Source organism: Cryptomeria japonica, chromosome 2, assembly GCF_030272615.1.
Source record: "Cryptomeria japonica chromosome 2, Sugi_1.0, whole genome shotgun sequence".
Taxonomy (NCBI): domain Eukaryota; kingdom Viridiplantae; phylum Streptophyta; class Pinopsida; order Cupressales; family Cupressaceae; genus Cryptomeria; species Cryptomeria japonica.
The window spans coordinates 332138063-332162652 of NC_081406.1; the positions used below are offsets into that span (position 1 = coordinate 332138063).

Genomic DNA, 24590 nt, shown 5'->3' on the forward strand with positions numbered 1-24590 from the left:
CCAACTTCATCACATGCATAACATGTAACATTGTTCTTCTGAATTGCTTTTCTAAAACTGATGAAATTGCTTGATCTGCCTTGATTAGCCATATGTCCAAATTTTCCACAAGCATAACATTTTACATTCATTCTGCAATCTTCTGTCTTATGACCAAACTTATTGCATTTAGAACATTTACCGAGAGCAAAATCAGGGTTCTTATTTGCTCTGTTTTTACATTGCCTAGCCATGCAACCAAATCTATTACAAATAAAACATCTACCATTGAATTTATAAGCACTAAATTGTCTTATCGATGCCTTATGGTTTTGATCTTCTTTAGCAGTACCATAACTCTGTCCTTGCTCAAATCCAACTCCACTGGATTCTCCAATCTGCCTCTGTCTCTTCAATAAATCATCAAGCCGTGCTGAGCTGATCTTGAATTTTTCTTTGTATTCACTTGTAGTAGTTAAATCTTCTCTTAGTATTGTCATTTGTCTCTAAAGGTCTTGCTCATTACTATGGGATTGTACCAAATTAGTTCTCAACATATCATTTTCATGAGCCAACCTACTACATTCTTCATATTTGTTCTTCAGGGATACAACAATATTTTTTTCCTTTTTGTTTCTATCCTCAGTCTCCTTAGACATCCTCATAGTTATAAGTTGCATTTCATTCTTCATAACCATATTTTCTTGACTCAATTTCTGGCATTGTTCCTTAAGTTCATCTTTCTCTTCATCATCCCGATTTTGCAAAAGTTCCTTCCTTCTAGCTTGAACATATGATAGCCTCTCTTGTAGGACAAGAAATAATTCCTTAGCAGAATTCAATTCATCTTGTAGCTTCAAGTTCTTTAACATTTTAGCATCATCATCTCCAAATTCCATCTCAAGTTGCTTCTCCAAGGCCATATTCACGAATTCCGGTTTCAAGATCCTCCTCAAGCTGTTAAAATTCCTCCGAGGCACAAGGCTTTGATACCAATTGTTGGAAACCAATAACACTAGGGGGGGGGGTGGTTGGATTAGTGTTATACTAGAATATTATATTTTAGCCTTATTAAAGCATTCGTACACCAACCGGTATATCGGTACATACAAAATTGAAAGAAGTAAAACAACCAATAAGCCAAACACATAAATGAGAATAATAACACATAGATTTATACGTGGAAAACCTCAAAGAGGAAATACCATGGTGGGATTTGTGACCCACAATATCAATCCACTGGCCATATGAAGAGATATTACATGATATAAGGGGCATGAACTTGCAGGAAGGCTTACAGCCTATAACACACTGCTCAATCACAATAGGAGCCTCACTGACTACATAAAATTCCAGACTACAATCTAGAGAAGTGTGAACTGCTAAGACCACATCTTCTATGCCGGAATACAGTTCTAGTTTAAGCTCCGTCTGTTATGGTTTGAAACCCTTACCGGAATAACCCTTACAATAATTTGCTCACATACATGATCTCTTTGAATAATTTCGCATCATATTACATTCACATTTCCATCGCCATGTCCATATCTCAAAATGATCTAATCTTAACTAACCTATATACCCTGTACAATTTAAATTATATGTCAACATACAAAGATATATACAATATCAAATTACATGTCGGTCATATAACATAAATGTATGAACATTAAAATAAACTGCCGATGTCGGATCCAACCTACATTGCCGGTGACCAAAGAAATATTTCTGACCTATTGGTGTCGGTGCTAGTGTCGGTGTAGAATCTGTGAAGGTTCTGTCGGTATACCATAGAATCAAAATATGAAGTCGGAACACAAAATCATGTTGCCATCAATGACAACATAGTGAAACCAACCAATAGAGTGTCAGTTGCCAACAATTTTTTGCATACATTTGACCAAGAATAAATATGTTTATCAATTGGAGATGCAATAATTTTTACATGTTTGAAATATTGCAGGTGAAACACCACAAGTCTATGTGGTGCAATGGTCATAAAGTTTATATCAAAAAGTTAGATGAAACGAATAAAACTTGTGATTCTGGGATAACTGTAGTATTTCAGGTGACTAATGTTTCATCTAGAAGCAACATACATCCTCAAGTCTCAGAAAATCGATACTATGGGATTTTGGATGATATACTTATGTGTGACTTTGGGTCCTTCAAATTAGTTCTTTTCATCGTCCAATGGTACATGCTACAATTGAATGAAAATGATACTGACAGAACTGTTATTGAACATGATAATGGATTTACAATGGTCAATACAAGGTCATTTGAGCGAGCTGGAAATGAACCCTATGTTCTTCCAGGCCAATGTGAGTAGGTATTTTACTCAAAGGTTCCACATAAACTAGATTGGTCATTTGTTGTTAGACATGATCATAGACCAAGGCTGGTAAAGTATAATGTCATGGAAGAAGAAGATACAAAAGAACTAGAAGATGATGTACATGATGATCAGGATCAACAGTTTGTTGATGATGTGCTCGACGAAGATGTCGAAGAAGAGGAACAAGATCACAATGATGCAGGATTTAATATTCATGAAGATGATGATGATATCAATGATGATAATGATGATGATGATATGAACAACAATCCTTACAATGTCGATTCTGGATCAGAAGATACAGACAAAGAGTTGGATGAAGAAGAAGATCAATGACATGATTTAAATGTATGATGTATCAGAGTAGTATATTATCTATTTGATATTGATTTCTTGATATTTTCTGGTGAAATCTAAATGTTGTGATTATGTGGGAGGACTTGTACTTTGTAATTATCTTTACATGTCAAGTCATTTATACTTTTACATTACATATATTTGCATCATGTTGTGTTCCCTACTAAGATATTTATGGAAAATTTAATTGATGAATCCTTTTAATGGTTTGTTATGCAATAACACAATGATTCCTATTATGATGTATGAAGCACCTGATACTATTTTGTATCTTTTCTCTTAATCTAATTTGAGGAGATGATGTTTTCCAATCTTGATATTTTAACAAGTCTATGATATTATCATGAGATACTGTAGATAATACCTTAGGGAATGTGTGTTGCATTATAGGATCATTAAGAAGCGTTGCAAATAATACCAACACCACCCATGTTTACCCTTTGCATGTGTTTCATGGCATACACACTAAAACACTTTACATACATTGCACCCTCCTATTAAACAGTGAATTTCATAGTTTAGTACATATACTTTCCTAGTTCTTCTACTCCATTAGTGACCCCCAAAAGCACCCAAAGTTCAAAATTTTAATACATATATAGGTTATACTGCATTTTTTGGCCACCTATAGTGCCTCAAAATTTTAATACATATATAGGTTACACTATGATGGTTCCCAAATCAACAGATCCTAAATCCTAGAGAGATAGACAATAACTCATTAATAGACTCAGGATTGGACTTGGCCAATGAACAAGATTCAGCATGGAAGCTGCAATCTTCTACTCTTCAGGCTCTATAAGACGTAGGCGGGTTTACCTATAACATTGTGGTCCATATATTGACTCTATGCTAACTGACAATACATTATTCAATAATTGCTTTCAATAAAAATATACCAAGGAAAAACATAACATACTACAAATTCTAGCTTGAACCTTAGTTTTTATCACTTGTGCTTGTATTGAAAGCCGACTCTAATCTACTTCTACTTCTAATACAAAAACTAAAAATTGAATATAAAAGGTGAAATAAGGATGTAAAGATGACCCTCAAACCTCATGAAAGTATGATCAGTGTCTATTCTAAGGGAAAACAAAGTCAAATCATAGTCCTAATGACAAAAAAAATAACATTATAAAATTAAAGTTAAATGCTAAACACTTAAGACTTTCTTAAAGTGCTTAGATTAAGAATGCATTCATAACCTCCCCACACTCTCTCTGAATCTATTGCAGTATTCAAGGCATAATTTAATTCATTTAGCTTGAAATGAAACCCATCAAAGAATAGACAGTCCCCATTAGAGAAGACAAATTGCATATGTCATTAACACAACACATTACAAGAGGTATGAGCAAGAAGATGAATGTTTCCTTTTATTGATTTTCAAGATAAAACTGATACATTCATGAAAATGTTACAATGGATCACCAAAACTGCAAAATACTATCTGTTGTTATATTAAAGTTTTCTCTAATGCATACATATCAAAAGGTTTTTTGGAATCATCCCTGCTTCTTGGACCTGAATTCCCTTTTATAACACAAAGGAGCAAAACAAGCCTCAGGCCGAAGAAGACATGTGTCAAAATTACAAAATTGACCTAAAGCCTAGATCCTTGATTTCTGTGTGCAACCTGCATTGAATGATGGTGGATGAAAGACATCATCCTAGGAGCTTGATCTATGGTCCTGCACAAGACGTCCTCATATTTTTACTTCATATTTTTTCTTTTCAGGATTAAAAGTCCAATATGGTATGCGATGGCAGATACCTTGGAGATTGGTCCCTAATGGCTCAAATCATTCTCCCAAAATAGATATACTGCACAAAACTTTAAGGGGTAGCAAAAATGGAAGGCAACGACCAGTCCTCCTCTTCAAGATGCTCTTCTTCCAAGGAGCAATAGTTTTTATGCAATGCTTCAATTTCATCAATTGGCCAAGAAAAACTCCTCAAGCTATGTAACTTGTTCATAGCTTCCTTTGTTTTGTGGGTAGGCACAACTCCAGCTCCTAAGGAAAATTTATGATACATTTGTTTAACCTCCATGATTTTATAAACAATATTAAAAAAATATCACTTTGATTTGGGTCTCCCTCCAAAGATGCCAAAACTGCATTTATTGCTTCTTGAAAGTCCTACTTTCACTCCTCTAGGATTATGATTTGACCCTCATCTGTCAAAATTGTAGGAATATGCCACTTTTGGAGTCCTTGGAAAGAATCAATCATTCCCACTAGTGCTTTTCTTTCCTCCTTTTATGTTGGCAAACTCTTTAATCAATAAATTATAACTCTTCTAGGTTGCCCCTACAATCTGAGGTGATTGGGCCACATTCTTTATTTGCCAACATGACCTCCTTCATGATTTGACTCCTTGGCAGCCACGTAGCTCTAATTGGATGAAAGAATGAAATAAATTCATCAAGTTGACTCAAGAGTTTATATGTCAAAGAATATGAATTATGAACTTCATTTAATTTATCAATGATTTTATTTGAAATCCTCAAAATTGAATCTTTCCTGATTTCAAAATAATTGTTTTTAGCCTCATCTTTGACCCTTTGTATTTTTTTATTCATTTTTTCAATCTCCTCGGGTCTAATCCCTCCAAAAGAATCAACTGAGAATTTCTTTATTTGTTCCTTTAATGCAATGGTCTGAATAAATAATTCATTATACTTTGCATTCAACCGAACATGCATATCCTTTAACTGTACATGTTTTTGGTCCAGATCCTCTACTACAAGCTTAGCAAACTGGACCACGTTCTTGGAAATCACCATAGCCTCTAAAGAAGTAGTATCCTAAAGGGTCCTTACAATAGCATCACCTCTTTTTTGTTGTATCGCCTACACAACTATGTGCTTTTGAGTGCTAGTAGCCTTTGACCATACAACAAAAGCCTTTGAGCTTATGCTGACCTTGGAGCCATGTTCTCCAAACTCTCTTACAAAATTGGGATCCTTTTGCCACATGATCTGATCTAGAAAAAATATTCTTTCAAAATTCCACCTCGAGACCAAGAGCATTCCGCTGTTCATCACCATCTCTCTGCCCTCTTGAGGGGTGCAATTAAAGTTATCATTATCAAAAGTGTTGATTTCTTCATTAGACATACTCTTCAATTTCTCTCTTAGTCAAAATGATCTAAACTCAGGGATGTTAACAAAATTATCATTTGCCATAAATTTATTTGAAGCAACAATCCTTTCATCATCCACTTCCTCTATAAGGATTATTCTTGGGATGATAGCCCTATCCAGATCGTTAAAGACTTCAACATTTGCATCATCCTGGAATGTATCTCTTGGAGGAGAAGGTGGCGGCACAAAACTATCATAATCTTCTTGAACATCTACAAAATCAGATATCTTGGCTTTTGCCTTTTCAATCTTCTTGACCTTCTTAGAAGCCACCTTCTTATCCTTTTGCACACCTCCTTTAGAGGACTATGCAGATACTTCCTCAACTATCCGAGCCTTGAGAGATGGATCAATTGGCTTTTCTTTATATTCCACTCCTTTATCCCTGACTTCTCTTCATTGTAATTCATCCTTAATCATGTCATCTGCCTTTCATAGCATGAAAAGCATTCTAGCAAAATCATCTCGAAAATACAGAAAGGAACCTAGAAAATTGGGGTCCTCTTGTTTCCTCTCTCTTCCAAATTTGTTCACGAGGTCTCACTTTTTCCTTCTCTGCTCAACCTCACAAGGAAGGGCATTTCTGATTAAGTCTCCCCTTTCTAAAAAAGAACGAAAATACCCTTTCTCTTTCAATTTGTTTACTCATATCATTTATACATCCCTCGGGGTCAAAATGCCTAGCTTGGGTAACTCTTAATCTGTGATTTTTAACCACAAAGTTATGCACCTTTTCTAATGCATCACAACCCACAGTGAATTCATTGAATACCATTACCCTGGGGAGGAGATTTCCCTTTCTATCCATTTTGATTTGCTCATTTTCCATCCACATCATTTGCCAAATGAATTCTAGGAAAGCCAACCTTGGGGAGACAAAAATTGGCAGAAAATGGGGCCCCTACTCACATCCATAAATTCTGATAATTGTACAATTTCCATAAAAGAAGAAATCCCCAAAATTGTGGGTGAATGCACCCTCAGGGTATACCAATCCATCTGCCCTGCAACTCCTTATTCTCAATATCTTAATAATTTATTTAGGAAGTCTTGGCAACACTACCCCAAGCCTTGTAAAAATTTTCATCACAAAGTGATCAAAGAATACACAATAGTCACCAAATTTGGACCCCTTGTCCCATACCTGAGTCCATCTTTGCACTGGCCATGAGAGACCTGTGTAGGGATTATTGGTCCTTACTCTCAACTCTAGGTCCCAATATGCTCTATTATGATAAAGAATCAAACGACAAACCAAAGAATAGGGTATGAATTCTAATTTCACATCTTTATTTTTAGCCTTCATTAGCCCCTCATGAATCCTATCATGAATAACACTTGCAAAATCATGCAATTCATTTATTGAAGGGTGTTGAATATTAATAACCATCATCATAAAATCAACATTCAATTTTGTGAGCCTGCAATCAACTCCAAGGACTTGCCCCAGTGCATAATATGTTTTAACAAAGTATGACTCAAAGCAATCAAGGATGAAGGGCTCCCTTTTAGATGGCAAAACAAAATTGCATGAATCCTTGTAGAGTTTCCTCATAAAATGAGGAACAAGGTCTTTCCTGTACCTTTCCTTCTTATTCTCATAATCTCTCTTCAAGTTGTGCTTGTTTATGCTTGTGAGGGCAACCTTATCTAAGCCCAAAACATTCAATGATGGACCCAAGAGAGATGTCTAGTAAGACATAGCCTTCTGCAATCCTAACAATCTGGCTTGGAATATCATATGCAATTGCTAGTTTACTTATGAGAACCGGTCCCACAAAAACATTGGGCACCACCAATTTGCATAATTTCAACGTCCAAGGGTTGCACACTGTGATGGCCTTGTCTTTGTTACCATAGAAATAATGGAAAATTTCATAGCCCCTTTCCTTGATTATGGTATCCCTACACCCTACCTCATTGTCAGTGAAAATATTTATCACATGATCCTGCATTGTGTATCTTTCAAACAATTCAAGCAGGTCTTGGTGCAGGCTCCTGGTCTATTTGATTGGCCTCTTTGCACTCTCCTCCAATTTCTGCTCGACCTCATATTGCAATTCTTTAGTAGTCACAGCGGGAACAAGAGGAGTGGGGGTGTGTGTTGATGGTTTCTCCTCCTAGGCTGACGACTCTCCCTTGGATTTTTTCTTGGAGTGCTTTGCAGGATTGGGGGTCTTTTCCTTAATTTGAGTAGCCTCCTTGGCTGGCTCCTAAGGGATTTCTTTCTGCGGTGTTGGGGCTTCCTTAGCAGATGGGTCAATTGTAGCAAGAGATGGGGTTTTAGAAAATGCCACTTTGGCTGAAGCCTTTTATGTGCTCTTCCTCCTCTTTGGAGTGGGTTTTCTTGGTTTAGGAGCGGGAGAAGGCTCACATGAAGAATCACTATCATAAGAAATAATGACAGTCTTTCAGCCTATTTTTCTCTTTCTCTTTGTGTCCTTCTCCTTCGGAGGGGAGCTAGCTTCAACCTCTTCAGATGTTTGTGGGATTTTTTTAGGGCTTGGTTGCACAAAGGGGGCATTCACAATTTCTCGCATGGGAGCAACCATACCCACAAACATAGCCTCAGTAACAAGGATTGATGAGCTTACTTTGACAGGGACAACATATTTCTCAGTAGGGGATGCCATTTTTAACACTTGAAACTGAGAAACGTTTCAAAAAGAAAATAAAAGAGTAAAACATACCGACCCCTAGGGTACACACACAAATAGCTCAAAATACCACTACAACAATTTGATAATGCACACAAGTAGGACATAATCACTTATTGGTTTGCTTTTTTACTTAAATTTCTTGGAAGGCATGCTGGAATGTTGCAAATCGCTTTTCTTCTTTCTCTAGAACGCTCTGAATTCTCTCTGTATGCAAGGCATGAAAAATGCCATTGAATTCTCATTTTATTACGACACCATTAATCCATTTGTGTTGGACAGAGGTAGTCGTTGGCACCAATTTTGAATTTCATTCGTTAATCTTTCAATAGAGGGTCAGGATTTCTCGTTGACCTTCCCTGAATAGTGACGTGACATCCCCTTAAATTCTCCATTGTCACTTTAGAAATTCATATTCTCTGAAGCTCCTTCGACCATCTCAGCTATCTCCACAGGATAATCCTTTATTGTAGATTTACCTTATTTTATTTATCTCGCGATGTCATTTACCCCTTCTTCTATCCTTGAGGGATAATATTTTATGTGTTTTACCTTGGAAGCCTTATCCCGCATTGCTCCTAGCTTTCCGCCTGCAAGCCCTTTTCCTTTATGTTCCTACTGTCTGTGGGATAAGCCTTTGAACTAGCTTTGTCTTATCCCACAGTACTCCTTTTATCCCCATAGGAACGCATAAGATAAGCTTTCCCTTATTTCCACATTATAACTCTTATCCCACAGTCATCTCTGAACAAGAGGAACACATCGCGGGATAAGACTTCCTCTTCTTTCATTTAACACTCTTATCCCTTGGTGCACCTTTGAGTCTTACCCGTTGATCTTTCATTCACCTTTGTTGTGGATCTCTTCTCCCAACGGGATAAACCCTTTTACCCTTTTCTTAATTATTTTCTTATCTTGCGACCTTTTTCTTATCCCCACGGGATAACAAAAGCATAACATCCTTCTTTGTTGACTTGTCCCACGTTTCCCTATAATGCTATTATGGTAACTTGGAGACCCTGTGAGATAAGTTTTCCCCTTTGTGCCTAAGATAACTCTTATCTCATGGGCCTCTCAAAGTGCTCCTGGATCATTGTGGGATAGGCCTCTACTGCTTGTTTCTTTTAGCGACTCCTTATCCCACGTTGCTTCTTTTCTCACCTTGTAGTTGTCAAGGGATAAGGATTACTTTGTAATTATTTCCTTCTTCTTATCTCGTGGTGCCATATCATTGATGCAAATGTGTTGCACAATAAGATGCACTCTTTGGAAACTATCATTTCCTTATCCCGCAAGGTTGAAAATCACATTGAAACACATAGCAGGATAAGGGACAAGGGGCACTTTCTTTGTAAATCTTATCCCGCACGATCGAGTCACTTGGGGTCGACACTTAGGTGATCATTTAGAACAGGTGGAAAACCTTATGGGTTAAGTTATCGTGCGCAAGACCTTCCTAGGGAAATAAATGACTCAAAGTGGCATATACCTTACCCATTGATCTTTCATTCACCTTTGTTGTGGATCTCTTCTCCTGCGAGGTAAGGCCTTTTACCCTTTTCTTAGTTATTTATTATCCCTTTTACTCTTTTCTTAGTTATTTTCTTATTTTCCTTGGGAAATAAATGACTCAAAGTGGCATATACATCCTTACCCATTGATATTTCATTCACCTTTGTTGTGGATCTTTGCATTCTGCAAGATAAGCCCTTTTACCCTTTTCTTAGTTATTTTCTTATCCCATGACTCTTTTCTTCTCCCTGCGGGAACACACAGGATAAGAAAAGAATAGCATCCTTCTTTGTTGACTTGTCTCGTGTTGCCCTGTAATGCTATTATGGTAACTTGGAGACCTTGCAGGATAAGAAGCACTCTTTGGAAACTATCATTTCCTTATCTTGCGAGGTTGAAAATCACATTGAAACACCCAACGAGATAAGGGACAAGGGGAGCTTTCTTTGTAAATCTTATCCCGCACGACCAAGTCACTTAGGGTCGGCACTTAGGTGATCATTTAGAACATGTGGAAAATTTTATGGGTTAAGATATCGTGCATAGGGCCTTCCTAGGGAAATAAATGACTCAAGGCCCGGGGTTTTAACAATACAGGAGTATTTTGCATATTAAAATAACCTTTACGAACGACAATTCCTAACGCAAGGGGCCGATAATCAAATGACCAAGAACCCTTTCAATCATCACTTAAGATACAGAAACCTACTGCCATAAGTCAACAACAAGAAATAACATAGCCCGAGAGAACTAAAAGAAGAACCTAAGACATAGAACCCTCAGGAACCCTAAAACCCTAACTCTCAAGCGACAGGCACTGCGTAAAACAATTTTTTTACCATATCCAACACATTGTATTTCCTACTTCTGGTGTTTATCTCAAAGTGGCATATACCTTTGGGATAAAATATAATATTGTTTAAATTACTTGATTTCTTCTACTTCCCTGATTATCCTTTTACTTCTTGTATTGAGTTAAAGAAAACTTATGTAGCTTCAACCTTTCACTTATGCAAAATACAAAATCTTGGTGATGAGTGACATGCTAGGGGTATTAGGTATTGTTACTGGATTTTAGGGTATCAAAATTAGTATAGAAAAATGAAGATGATTCCCCCTCTAGAGGGTACTTGAGAAAAAAATAACATCATCAAGCACCAATTTGGAGAACTGATTGGTGAGTAGGTACACCCGCCTAGGTTCTATAGAGCCAAAGTGAGGGAGTTAGTAATCTTGAAAGGTTCACTCTATTAGCTGGCCAAATCAATTGGAGAGTATATAATTGAATGAATCCTAATTGAAGCAAATGCCTAGGAATTTTTCTATTCTTTTCAAAAGAATTGAATGGATCCCAATTAAAGAAGATCCATAATGCGTATAATTAACTAAATGTATCTAAAATGAACTCATATAAGATGAATGGATGAATCTAAGAGAGAGAGAGAGAGAGAGAGAGAGGGAGAGAGGGAAGGAGAGAGACTTGAGAGAGAAATAGCGTAATAGGTGTATGCTGGAAATGTGGTATCAACCTACAAGAGGGGAAACCATCTCAAATATACACATGAAATATTGCATTAGAGGTTAGAAATCAACAAAACAAGTTAGTGAATCGAAAACACTCAAAATATTTTCATGCTCCTCTATCTCTAAAGATCCTCAAGATTCAATGTGGCCCTCACTTGAAGAGTACTCGATCTCTTGGATGACAACCTAGAGAACAAGATTTAGAGGATTTTAAGATCAAAATGGATGCAACTATTATCCTAATCAATGATTTAGATACGAAACTAGATGATGATATGGTACAAGATATTGATATTAAGCTAAAACTAACATGAAAATGGTATTAAAATAATATTAAGCTAGTATGGAAATGAAGATAACATGATGAATCTAAGCTATGATGCTACTAAATGATCTAAAAATGTTATTATCAAAGAGAGGATAAACATGATATCAAAGAGAATCCCTTTTGTTCTAAAGCCTAGATAAAGGGTCTTATCCCTAAGATCAATTTTTTCTATTGGACTATCCTTCAAAATAAAATTTTGACCTTAGATAATCTTAAGTTTAGAGGCTTTTCCTTCCCTAATAGATTTGCTTTATGTCTTAAGGAGGAAGAGTCTGTGGACCATTTGGCCATCCACTTTTCCTTCACTGTTTCAATTTGGGAGAGATTTCTTAAGAATTTTTTTATGGACTGGGTGTTTCCTAACACTATCAGTGAATTGTTCCATTCTTGGAGTTATCATTGGTCTAACCCCTCCTTGAGATCTTTGTGGCAGTTATCTCTCCCTCACATTTTGTGGGGGATCTGGAAAGAAAGGAACAACTGTATCTTCAAGGACACTTCTCTCACCTAGGCTATTGTTTTCCAAAAAAATCAATAGGCTATTTTGGAGAACATTGGGATCATTGGGGATCCTTGCAATTCTGCCAACCCCTTGAAAACTCACATTTTCAGTTCCTAGAATCTGAAGAATGCTGGTAGTACTGATCCTAAACTAAACAAGAGACTAGAAGCCAGATGTCACACTCCCCCTGATAATTGGCTCAAAATCAACTTCGACGGAGCTACCAAAGGCAATCCTGGCCCTGCAGAATGTGGTGCAATTCTCAGAGATGAAAATGGCAGTTGTAAGGAAATGATTGTTGTTCCTATAGGTTGCCAAACTAACCACATGGTGGAAGCTATGGCTGCTCTCCAAGGTATTCTCCTAGCTAAAAGATGGATTTGTCCCTATCTATGGATTGAAGGGGATTCTAATAACATCATCAAGTGCCTAAAAGGAACTTCTAAGCCTTCATGGACTATCAATAACATAATAAAGGCTGCTAGAGATCTCATCAACACTTTCAAGAAATGCTTCATTTCCCACATGTATCATGAAGCTAATGGTTCAGCTAACTGGGCAACCAACATGGTGGTCAATCACAACAATATGGTTACCTAGAAGGGTGAAGAGGGTCTCCTCGATGACGTCAAATCAATCATATTCATGGATCAATACAATAGTACCCCAAATATCATAAATGGATAAAATAATGATGAAATGGATTAATAGGAGGGCTATGAGTAATTATAATAATGCCAGTACCATTTATTACAAGACAAAAGCCACCTTTTCCCATGTTTTCTGGGTATATGTGGTAGCCTCGAGAAATTTCTTGCCTATAGCTCTTTGCAACTCTCGACATTCTGTTATGAAAAGTGAAAAAATGGGAGGAAATAGACGTTGCTATGAACCTAGCAACTGCAAGGATTGGAAACAAAAGGAGGTTGTTTGGAACATTTTGCAGAAGGGCGGGTTTACAAAGTTTATGGAGAGACTCCATGGGAGGGACGCCACAATCACAAACTTTTTCTGCAAAAATTGGAGGTAGGGCACCCTGAAGATGGGAGACCAAACAATCTTCATTGATGAAGACCTCATCACTCGGGTCACGGGTCTTCGCAGGGAAGGAAGCAATTATTACAGACAAAAAATTGAGCAAGGAGGCTATTGAGTGATACCCCAAAACGACAAAGGAGAAAAAGCGTCTGGTAATGCTAAGTAAAACCTACTACCCGCCTAGGGCATTTGTTAAGCCATGGAGGGAGGTCTTGTTTGTTGTTATGCGTTATGTTACCTTGGACGACAGATTCACAAAAGTGTATGGCTATCATTTTGTTTTGCTTAACCATTTCAAGTATGATGATAAAGCTAATATTCCATATTTCCTGCTGTGTTCAATGAATGCCACCATTAAGGCCCATAGAGAGAACCCTAAGGGTGATACAACCATGCATCAAGGCATTATGGTGTTAATTTATGACCACCTAAAAGCCAATCAAATTGCCCGTCCTCAGCCTTCTATCTCTGAGTCTGAGGAGGAAGGGTCGGATTCTGTTTTTTCAATGGGTGAGGAGTTTGAAAGTGATTCAATGAGTGAATCAGAGGAGATTCTAGATGACTCTGAAGGTGAAACTGGTAAGAAAAGAAAACAAGTGAGTACCAGGCCCTCCTCCTCGAAGGGTAAGAAAAAATCTAAAGAAAAGGTTTTCCAGATCCGCTCCTCGTCCTCCTCGGAGGTCTCTGAGGATTCTGAGAAGGATGAACCCCAGTCTCCTCGAAAAAAGAAAACTAAAACTTCTAATCAGACAAGGAACAAACAAAAGAGGCGAGAAGATAATGTTTTGGAGCTGGAGGAACAAGTGCAGAGAAAGGATCCTGAAGTCGACCAGAAATTGGAGGAGGAGACCACAAGGGAAGGTTTTGATTAGAGGGTCGATGGAAAAGTTGATAAGATCACTAGTGGCGTTGTCCCCAAGAATGAACAAGACAATCTTGGTGAGAAAACCCCTCCTTCAAATCTCCCACTAAGGGATTGAAAGGTTTTGTGGACACCATCAATTGGTTAATTAACAGTTACAAGAAAGTTGTGTAGGATAATAATAAGCTGAGCCACAGGGTCCAAATTCTGGAGACAATCAGTATTGGTGGAGGCAAATCTATGGCGGAACATGTTGAGGATTTGACTAAAACTGTTGCTAGAGACAAAGAGATTAGAGATTCTTTCAACCCTAGGTTTGAGAAAATTGAGAAGGACCTAACAGAGATAAAAACTAATGATAATGCTATGGACTAGAGAATGTCGGATACTGATAATAAATTCAACAAAATTGAAAAATGCCTCAAAAGTATTGTTGAACAAAGCTATAGCATTCTGAAGGCCTCAGCTGACAATACCAAAATCCTCATCAGCAAATTGGAGGACGGGAAGGATTCCCTTGAGCTGGAACCAGACATTGAAGGTACGAGAGAAGTGCAAGGACCTAGAACAAGGACCAGAGGCAAAAAGAATGAGAAGAAGCCAAACAAGGATATTGAAGAACTCAAAGTTGGTGCGGAAAACTATGACCAGCTGGTCAATAAGGCGACAAATCTTCTTAAGTCTTTATAGTTGTTGTTTATCTTTTTTTCTTTTCTCTAGTTTTTTCTTCTTTGTTGTTCCTTTCGTTTGTTATCCGTTCGGTTCACTGGCCTTTTGTCCAGTCATTTTGTAAGCTGTTTCAAGTAGGTTTGGATGGTCTTTGATGAACTATTTCATGCTCCTATGTTAAAGGTTTCAGGTCCTTAAAACCTGTTTTTCATATTAATCAAAACAAAGCTTGATGAAATGATACTATAAATTATATGCACACAAGACTTGGATATTTGAAGAAGGAATAAGCTCTATTTATAGGACAATGGATGATTGAGATTAAATAATCTCAACAAGGGCTAGGATTGAAAGTTATCAATCCATGTGAGGGATTCAATCCAGTCCCAAGTTGACAAATGTCACCTTGAGAGGGCTTGAGAGGAGAGGCAAGAGGCATTAAATGCCTAAGGAGACATGGTGGTTACCTTAGGAGGTAAGGTTATGGTTAGGTTAGTGAATAACCAATGGATAAAGCCTTTACCCAAAGGATAAACTCTTATGCAAGGGTTAATAAGATAACCAAGGTCAAAGTCATGAGTGCTTGATGATATCCTTGGGTTAGATGAAGGTTAAGTTAGAGAGAAAGTCTCTAACCATGTGGGAAGGTTGAGTTAACCATTAATGGTTAGGAAGACTTTGGGCACAAATTTGTAAGAGTCCTTCCAAATTTGGGGAAGAAATAAAGTCTTAAATGCATTTAGAATACATTCTTCCAAATTTGAGAAGTGACCTCCTCAAATTTAGGGAAATGACATTATTAGGAGATTAGACATGATTACGATGAGATTAGGATGCTAGAAGAATCTAGAAGTCTCTAGAAGAGGTTTAGGAGGCAAGTGGGAGGTGTAGGCTTTTGCAAGTGGGTGAGGGAAAATAGGATTTAATTAAAATAAAATTAATTTATTTCAATTGTTGGTTGCAACTTGCATTTGATAGATTTAAATAAATATTAATTTATTTAAATGTGAAGTTTTGAATTTTTGCAAGTGGGGGGATTTAAGTAAATGCAAATTTAATTAAAATGGCTAGAAGGGGTATTTAATTAAATATAAATTTAATTAAATTGCTTGAAGGGGGATTTAATTAAATGTAAATTTAATTAAATGGCTTAGATAGAAGAAGGGGAATATTAATCAAATATTTAATTTGATTAATATGCTAAATTGAAGAATAGGGATATTAATTAAACCTTAATTAAATAAATTAAAAGAATTAGGGATAGTTAAATGAATAATATTCACTTAATTCATTGTGCAACTTTTAGGTGTCTACAATAGGCAAAGAGAGAGATGTGAGAGAGAAAGAGAAAGGGAGGATAGTGAGAGAATGGACAAAATGGGATGGAGACATCTGAGAGAGAGAGATTGATAATATTCATATTATCGACAAGTCATCCACAAGTTAGTTTATCAATCACAATGTCTAGTCAACTAGGTCCTAAAACCCACACGTTACTCCAAGAGTGGGGACATGAACTACATGTCACACAACCCACACTATAATTGCTCCAATGAACATCCACAGACTTTGTCTAGCTAGTGCATAGCGCACTACTCTAGTGCCTTACTTTCCTTATTGATCACCCCCTATAAAATTTGAATAGATTTGTCTTTATGTTTAGCCTTACTTATTTTTCAAACTAAAAGCCTCAAAACAACATAGTGACGTAGAACGTGGTAGAAAATATTGCATCAATGTACTAATAGGTTGTGAGCAATAAACCTTTGAAAAATATCATAAATAATTTTTAATATAGAAATGTTTAATATACCATAAGTCAATTTTAATTTTTACATATAATTACATATAGAAATGTATAATATCCCATACCTTGGCAATGTTTACTTATAATTTCATATAAAAATGTTAGGTCAATTTTAATTTTTACATATAATTATAATATCCCATATAACATCCCATTTAATTATAATTACCCATATAATATCTCATTTAATTATGTAATTGAAATATCAGATTTACATATAATTATAATATCACATAGGTCAATTTGAATTTCAAATTATTCTGCAAAGCGAAAGACTTCAAAAAACTTCATTCCCACAAGGCAAAGCAGGAGAGGATCAAATTCACAGACGATGGTGAGTGAAGACTTCATTCGCACGCAGGAGAGGAGATTCACAGGAGGAGGAAATTAGTTTACAGGTGAGCAATCACTTAGCTTCATCTTATGTACATTTCAAACATAATCAAAATTATTTGTTTCCCTTTTCAATGATCTTCTAGGGTTTTTAAGGGACTTGTTCTTGGTATTGCAAGGGTTTGTATGCTTTATGAAGGCTTTGAAGGATGTTCTTTGAATGTTGGGATTGTGTCGAGTACTTCTTTTGTATATGGATAGTAAATTGAATGTTAGGGGAAGACATTGTATGTGATGTGCGAGGCGACAAACACGTCTTGTCACTAGGAACCTTAAGCGTACTGGAAGATCATAACTTAGACATGTATTGTAATTACATTAAAAAAATTATTATTATTAAGTGCTATCAAAAGGGGATAGCTCCCTTACATCCCATATGTAGGATACATAGTAGAAGAAACAGAAAAAAAAACTATTCTAAATAACGGAAAATTGCAGCAAGCTTTTCACCAATGTCCACCACATACACAACCGAGGCCGCACTAAGCCAATTATCATTTGAGTTCAGGAATCTCTAGAAGGGCCCCAAGTCACGGTTTCTGACACCCACCTGGAACATCTCCCAAGCCTCTGCCATGAAATTCTTCTTCCTTTCTCACACAACCCTCGCCTACCAAGCATCCTCATTCTCCGACTCACTCTTCTACCGACTCAGACTCTTCCTTCGGTGGATCCAATATGTAATGTTTCGGATTGAAGTACATGTCCAGAAGAATAGTCCAACTGCTCAAATCCAAGTCCAGAATATCACTTGTTACCACTTTCCCATTGACCAATCTTACGAAGCTATCAATCATCTGTATGCATGCTTCCTTGGAATCAAGGATGTCAACCATTGGGCACATAATCACCTCATAGATGAAACCATCACACTAGTGCTTGTCTCTACCCAAAATAGCACTGGCCAGACGCCATAACACATCCCAAGTGAGCTCATCACAGTAAAAAAGTCTCCTGCATTGCTTCTGAAATGTCTCCTCCGCACATAGGCAGCTCAACCCAAAGCAATGGACCATTTTCCCTTAGTTATCCTCCTACATTCATTGCTCGGTCTGCCTTCCTATTTAACCTTGACCTTATGATTTCCTATCCTTATCTAACATCGAGCTCTGTCTAAAAGAAAAAAGAAATCTGATATCCTATGAAAACCAAATCCATCTTTGGATTTGAAGTGTCCTAATCTCTTGCCACCTTCTCTCAATGTCCCTTCATTCATGGTAATCGAAGCCTTATTTTTCGTCTATCATGATCCCCTCTGTCACTCTGAATCCAAACTTGTGGTTTGGAATCTAGATCAATACCCTCCCTTAATCGTACCTATCCAATGCCTTCTTTTTTCTGCCTCCACAAGGCTTCATAGTCATCCACTAGAATCTGTTCCAAATCCTCACTCAGGATTGCCTCGAAAACCTACCCATCCTTTGTCCTTAAATTTATTCCCATGTTTGCCATGTAATTTGCAACCATGTTCGCCTCCCTAAAAACATGTCTGACCTCATAGTCAGGAACTTTATTTGGAGCATCCATAATGTCCCTAAGAATCCTCCGTATTTTCCACTTTGGTGTGGCACCATTCTTAATAGCATTGATAAGTATCTATGCATCAATTTCTATCACTATAGAGTTCAAACCCTTCTCTACACATTGTCTGAGTCCTCTAGCAATATAGTAGCTATAGATGATGCTAGACAAAGGTATATATGGGCCTATAAGATTTCTACAAAGCAAGGGTTAGGTGTTGAAACAAACAAAACCAATACAGACTCGATTAGTTGCTTGCTAGACTAAATGAATCGGCTCTACCAAAGCTCTTCTAGATCAAACACAACAAATTTATAAAATAAAACTATTAGATTTGATTATATAATATCTGATTTATTTATAATTATAATATCCCATTTACATATGTCCATGAAATTGAAATATCCCATATAATATCTCATATATATTATAAAATGCACATAAGATGAAGCTAAGTGATTTCTCAGTTGCAAACTGATTTCCTCCTCCTGCACGTGCGAATGAAGTCTTCATTCACCACTATATCTAACCCTGTGAATCTCCTCTCCTGCATGCACCAATGGTCTTCTTCTTTGCCTTGCGAGAATGAAGTTTTTCGAAGTCTTTTGCTTTGTAGAGTAATTTGAAATTGAAATTGACCTATGAGATATTATAATTATATTTAAAAATTAAAATTGACCTATGGGATATTAACCATTTTTATGAAATTATAAGTAAACATTGCCAAGGTATGGGATATTATATGGGATATTATACATTTTTATATGTAATTATATGTAAAAATCAAAATTGACCTATGAGATATTAAACTTTTCTATATGTAATTACATAATTTGTGATCAGAATGAACATTGCCAAGCTATGTTAAATATATGTTTTGCACTATTTGACCAATATAAGAGATGTATGAAAAATGTGGTAACATAGACAAGGCAGTGAGCTGTTAGAAAAAATGCCTTAAAGAAATGCGGTCTCATGGTGATGGAATGCAACGATAGTGATGGAATGCCATGACAGTCAAATTACTATGGATTTTCATGGCATTCCATCACCATGAGAACACATTTCTTTGAGACATTTTTCAAGCAGTTCACTGCCTTGTCTATGCAAGGTAGTGAACCATTTGATTGACCTTCATATAAGATGTAAGATAACATAATATAAATGAATTACATATGCAGGAACTTGAACCCCTTTGACGAGGATCCTGCACAATCTACATAAAGGTAAGGCAATGATTCTTCTCATGGATCGGTAGGTATAAGTCAATACACCCTATAGAAACCATTTATTATTTGCTTTCTTTCTCTTTATACCCATCTTGGAGTGGTTTAATAATAAGCCAGGTTTTAGCAACTATATTTTGTCAAAACTTTAATTTTTTTCTCACCTAAACCACCTTGACATCCACATGGTATACCTCATTCCGCTTTGTCGGCCCTCCTATATGCTTTAAGTGACAAGGAAAACTATTTTTCTGAGTTTTTGAAACTCCAAAATTACTAGGAAAATAAACTTGCTCAGTTTTTGAAACCTCCACATTAGTAGTAACTCTAATACAATTATCAACACTTGAGGCTCCAGTTGGCCTTATTGAAATTTAAATCTCAACATCAACTTTAGGGCTGACTTCTTCATCAACATTACCCTCAATGATGAATTTGGGGGAAACGAATGAGCCATTCTTATCAATCCATGCAATGGACCTTTGACAACCCACCCTCAAATCTATTTGCAACATTTGCAAAAAATCAACAAGATATGGTGAACCATCTATTACAACTTCTTGTCATCTCTCTCCATGGAATCCTAAAATTTATTTCCTCTCATGATAACAATTGACCCTCTCCCAAATATCTCTCTCATTTGATGGAGTGCAGGTACCACCAAATAGGTATTTGTCAGATGTGTATTCCTTGAGTGAGGGAAATTCAAGAAGAGAAGAGGAAAACGATACATGTAGTAGTTCTAAAAGAGCGAGATCAACTAGAGGTCAGAATATTAGAAGAAAATTCCATAAATACAAGGAATTGTTTCTTGCTCAAGGCGGGTCATGTTCTTATGATGACGAGAGCATAGGCGACATCAAAGTGCCCTTGAGGTACAAACATCTATAGAAACAATGGGTACCCAAGGAACTTCCTCCAATAAACATCCTTTTTGTGTTAATGGGAGGATATATCACATAGCACCATCATCATTACATGGTTTGGGCCTATTTTCCATGGATGACATAAAGGTCTATTACAGCAAAGTTGTTGAATTGATGGAGTATGTCGGACGATGTTACAATTACAAAAATTGGATGCAACTGGTTTGATATACATGAAATATGCGTAGGTATGCACTGTTAGCAAATTATATACAACTAAAAGATAATGATCAAAGTAAAAGAGTGGCTATGTACATTGACAAAAGGCCGAAATAAAGAGGGAATATTGTAGGTTTTATAAATAGTACATGAGCTGGGTCAACTTATAGGCAATCCAATTGCATATTCGAGGCATGCGAGGGAAATCGTGTATTCGTATGTGCGATAAATTAAATAAGTGGAGGGGAAGAGCTCCTAATCGATTATAATTTGAATCACATAGATACAAACATAGTTACTATCGTGCGGGTGCTGCATACTTATATATACCATTTAAACCAACCTCCAATTAATGACTCTAATATACCATTTTATTATTAAGTTTTTTTGGTAAGTCTATTGGTTTCATTTCAGTAATTTTTTTTTATATTTAATTTTTGTCACAGTGCGACATTGATCCAACACATAGCATAGACATGGATGTAGTCCTGGGCACTTCTACCGAGTAGGTAAACCTCATTGTAATTGTACAAATTAGATTCAAGCAAAATATTATATTATTATGTTCTTTTCTTTAGGGTTTTGGATTAATTTTGATAATGTTACTAATATTATTGTCATAGATAGATGTTCGGGGAAAGGTGTTAGACAATTCAAATAACCGGAAGACAACTAAGAAGGGGGGGGGGGGGGTGAATCAGTTGTCTCAGATTACCAGAACATTTAGCAATTAAAACTTTAATACCAAAACCCAAAACATTAATACCGGAATGCTTAAACCAAATACTGGAATAACAGTTAAACCAATTAGGCATAAACAATAATCACAGAATAAATACCATCCACATGACACCAAGATTTATACGTTGAAAACCACGGTGGGAAGCCTACCCACAATCATATAATACTTCTTTAGTAAGTATGTGAATTACAATTGAGGGGCCTACACTTGCATGAAGGCCAATAGCCTAGAGCACACTGCTCATCACAAAAGGAGTCTCACTAACTACATAGAAATCCAAACTACAATCCGGAGAAGTGATTGAAATACAAAGATAACATCTCCTGTGCCTGAGTACAGTTCCAGTTAAGCTCTATACTGGAGGACTAAATCCTGTTACATAAACACAATTTGATCCTCAATGATCAAACACATCCTCTGCCTGAATGATATTACATTATTCACACATTACATATCCTTACATATGATCTACAATGAGATCTTACATCATATATATAAAAACCCTCAACCATAAACAATCAAGTCGGCCACCAAACAATAGACCACTTACATAATTACAAAATATGTCAGCCTTAGACCAAATAAATAATATCCAACACATAATGTTGGGACTTCTTAAAATTGAGTCAAGTTTAGAGGCCCATTTCAAAATTTTGCTCTGCATGTCAGAAAAATACCCAAATGAGTCAGTTTGAATGGCCTAGTTTGCGAGAGGGCAAAATGGAGCTCAGTTAATCATGAAGAGGTAAAGCTTTGAATCATGTCCTACACCTTTCATTTGGCCTATGCAGTGATGTGCAACTTTCAGAATTCAGTTTGGATAAGTTTATGAGGTACCCATTTCGAGGGGTGAGCTGAAAGTGCATTTTAGGCACAAATGCAGATTTTATTGAGTAGCCTACTTTGGGTGATTGCATCTTTTGCCCTATTGATTGTCATGAAGAAATTAAAAATGGATTCAATTCTATGCATAATGTGAGTTATCCTGCAAAGTTTCAAGTCTTAATGAATCCATTTGCCCAGTTTTTGAAGATCAATCCGTTTGCAGTTTCTATGTTTTGGCAAGTCCCTGTTTCGACAGCTAGTCGGAGCCCTGTTTCGCACAAGTCTAAAAGTTGCCTCAGTGAGTGTTATGACATAATGTTTACTCTGGGTTATTATTAGTATAAATGATGAGCTATGTTTCAAATTTCAAGCCTCTGCCAATCCGTTTGATTGGTTTTCAAAAGGGTTCATTTAGCCATCGTTTTCAGTTATCCGTACTTTCAGTGCTATATCAGTTAATGTAGCCATTTTCATGAGTGCACCATTTGTATCATGTCAGTCTTGTGATTGAATCGAGATTTATAAGTTTTAATATGTACTTCAAGGTACCTATGTTTCAAATTTGAGGGCCTACGGAGGTCATTTGGTATTTTTGAGAAAGGCATCATGTGTTGCCAGAACATTGACTTCATCAGGTCCACATTGTTGACAAAGCCAGTGGGTCATGTTCGCCGATTAATATCTCTTCACTCGGGACTCATCTTGAGAAATCGTTTGGTAGAATTCATGCTTGTATATCAGAGTACACGCATGTCAGATGGTGAGGTCCAAAAAGATGTTTTGACCGGCTTGAAAAATATGTCTTCGCGATTAAATGCGAAAATGTGGCGTAATTGCCTGAAAGTCGTAAAATACGGATTAATGATCCGAAAATGATGCCGATCGTTTCCAGAGGTAAGTTTAAGGTGTCTGAAGCATTCCAAAGGCCAGTTGTATGAAAATGAAATTTTTTTTAGTCGGACCCACTTTGGGGCCCGACCTGGCCTATGCCCGTGCATTGTTTTTATTGGAGACTTTGTTTATTGGAGAAATTTCAGAATGTTCATCTTTAATGATGCAATTCACAAGTCACATTTAAGTGAAGTTCATATTGGTAGCAGCCATTGAAGATTCAAGATTAGAGACATTGTGAATTTGAGGTTTAACAATATAGCTCAAATGAAGGAGATTTATAAATTTCGGTTTATTGAAGATTTGTCAAATCCATTTTATCCATGTAGTTTGGTGCAACTTATGTGTGTTGGCTATCAACTTAGGAAGAGAACGATCTCATCAATTCCTGCTCATTGAAGCTTATTTGGGTGGACCTCAAGGTGTCGATGTGCAAGAGACTAGGCCTTTTTGGTTGAAATATCTTGATACCTTGCCTAGATACGAGTCTAAAAGAGAGGGGTTTCAAATGGTAGCTGTACTGCTTCAAGTGAAAGTTGTAACATTTTGTAAATGCATATGGGATAACTAAGCTCGAGATACGGTTAGCATGAGCCATGGATTGTATACTGGTGAAAATAGCAGCATATGCATCTTTAAAGAGGTTGATGTGAAGATGGACTTATGTTGAGTCTGACCTGCTTTCTTTTAACTCTTCACTTGCCATGGGGTAGAGATTCTTCAGGCATAGTCTTAGAATGCAGTAGCACGTTGGGGATGGAGAAAGGCATCATAAACTTTAGTAAATGCAATCTGCCAATACAATTAGCAGTAACTCCCCTCTGCGTGGGACCAAATGCAATATGGCAGGTGTAATGCCATCCCCTGCACGGAGTTTGGAGAGCCAAATGAATTTCTAAGCGTGCATATTGCCAGGCATGAAGTTCTGCGTGGTTTATGAAGAACAACGAAAACTATAAAGCAAATTCCCTTTCCTCTGCATGGCATGGAGAATTGGGAGCAGCAAATGCACATTGAACGTAGCAGTGGGAGAATGGGGGAAGCGTTGAGGTCTATTCAAGCAAATGCAATTTGCAGGAGTTTTCTTCCTTCTTGCCATGTGACATGTGGAGATAGCATAAAAAACCCCAAGTGTGCTCAGTCATGATGTTTGGGAGAAGCATAAAGGCTTTTGAATGCATAA

At 36.8% G+C, this 24590-nt stretch overlaps 1 protein-coding gene across 1 annotated transcript; it reads left to right on the forward strand.

The window, feature by feature from the left end:
* The first annotated feature begins 13793 nt into the window (after nucleotides 1-13793).
* Nucleotides 13794-14258, forward strand: LOC131860236 (uncharacterized). The gene has a single exon (XM_059214617.1). It carries the CDS (start codon nucleotides 13794-13796, stop codon nucleotides 14256-14258), a length of 465 nt encoding a protein of 154 aa, XP_059070600.1.
* Nucleotides 14259-24590: the final 10332 nt, after the last annotated feature.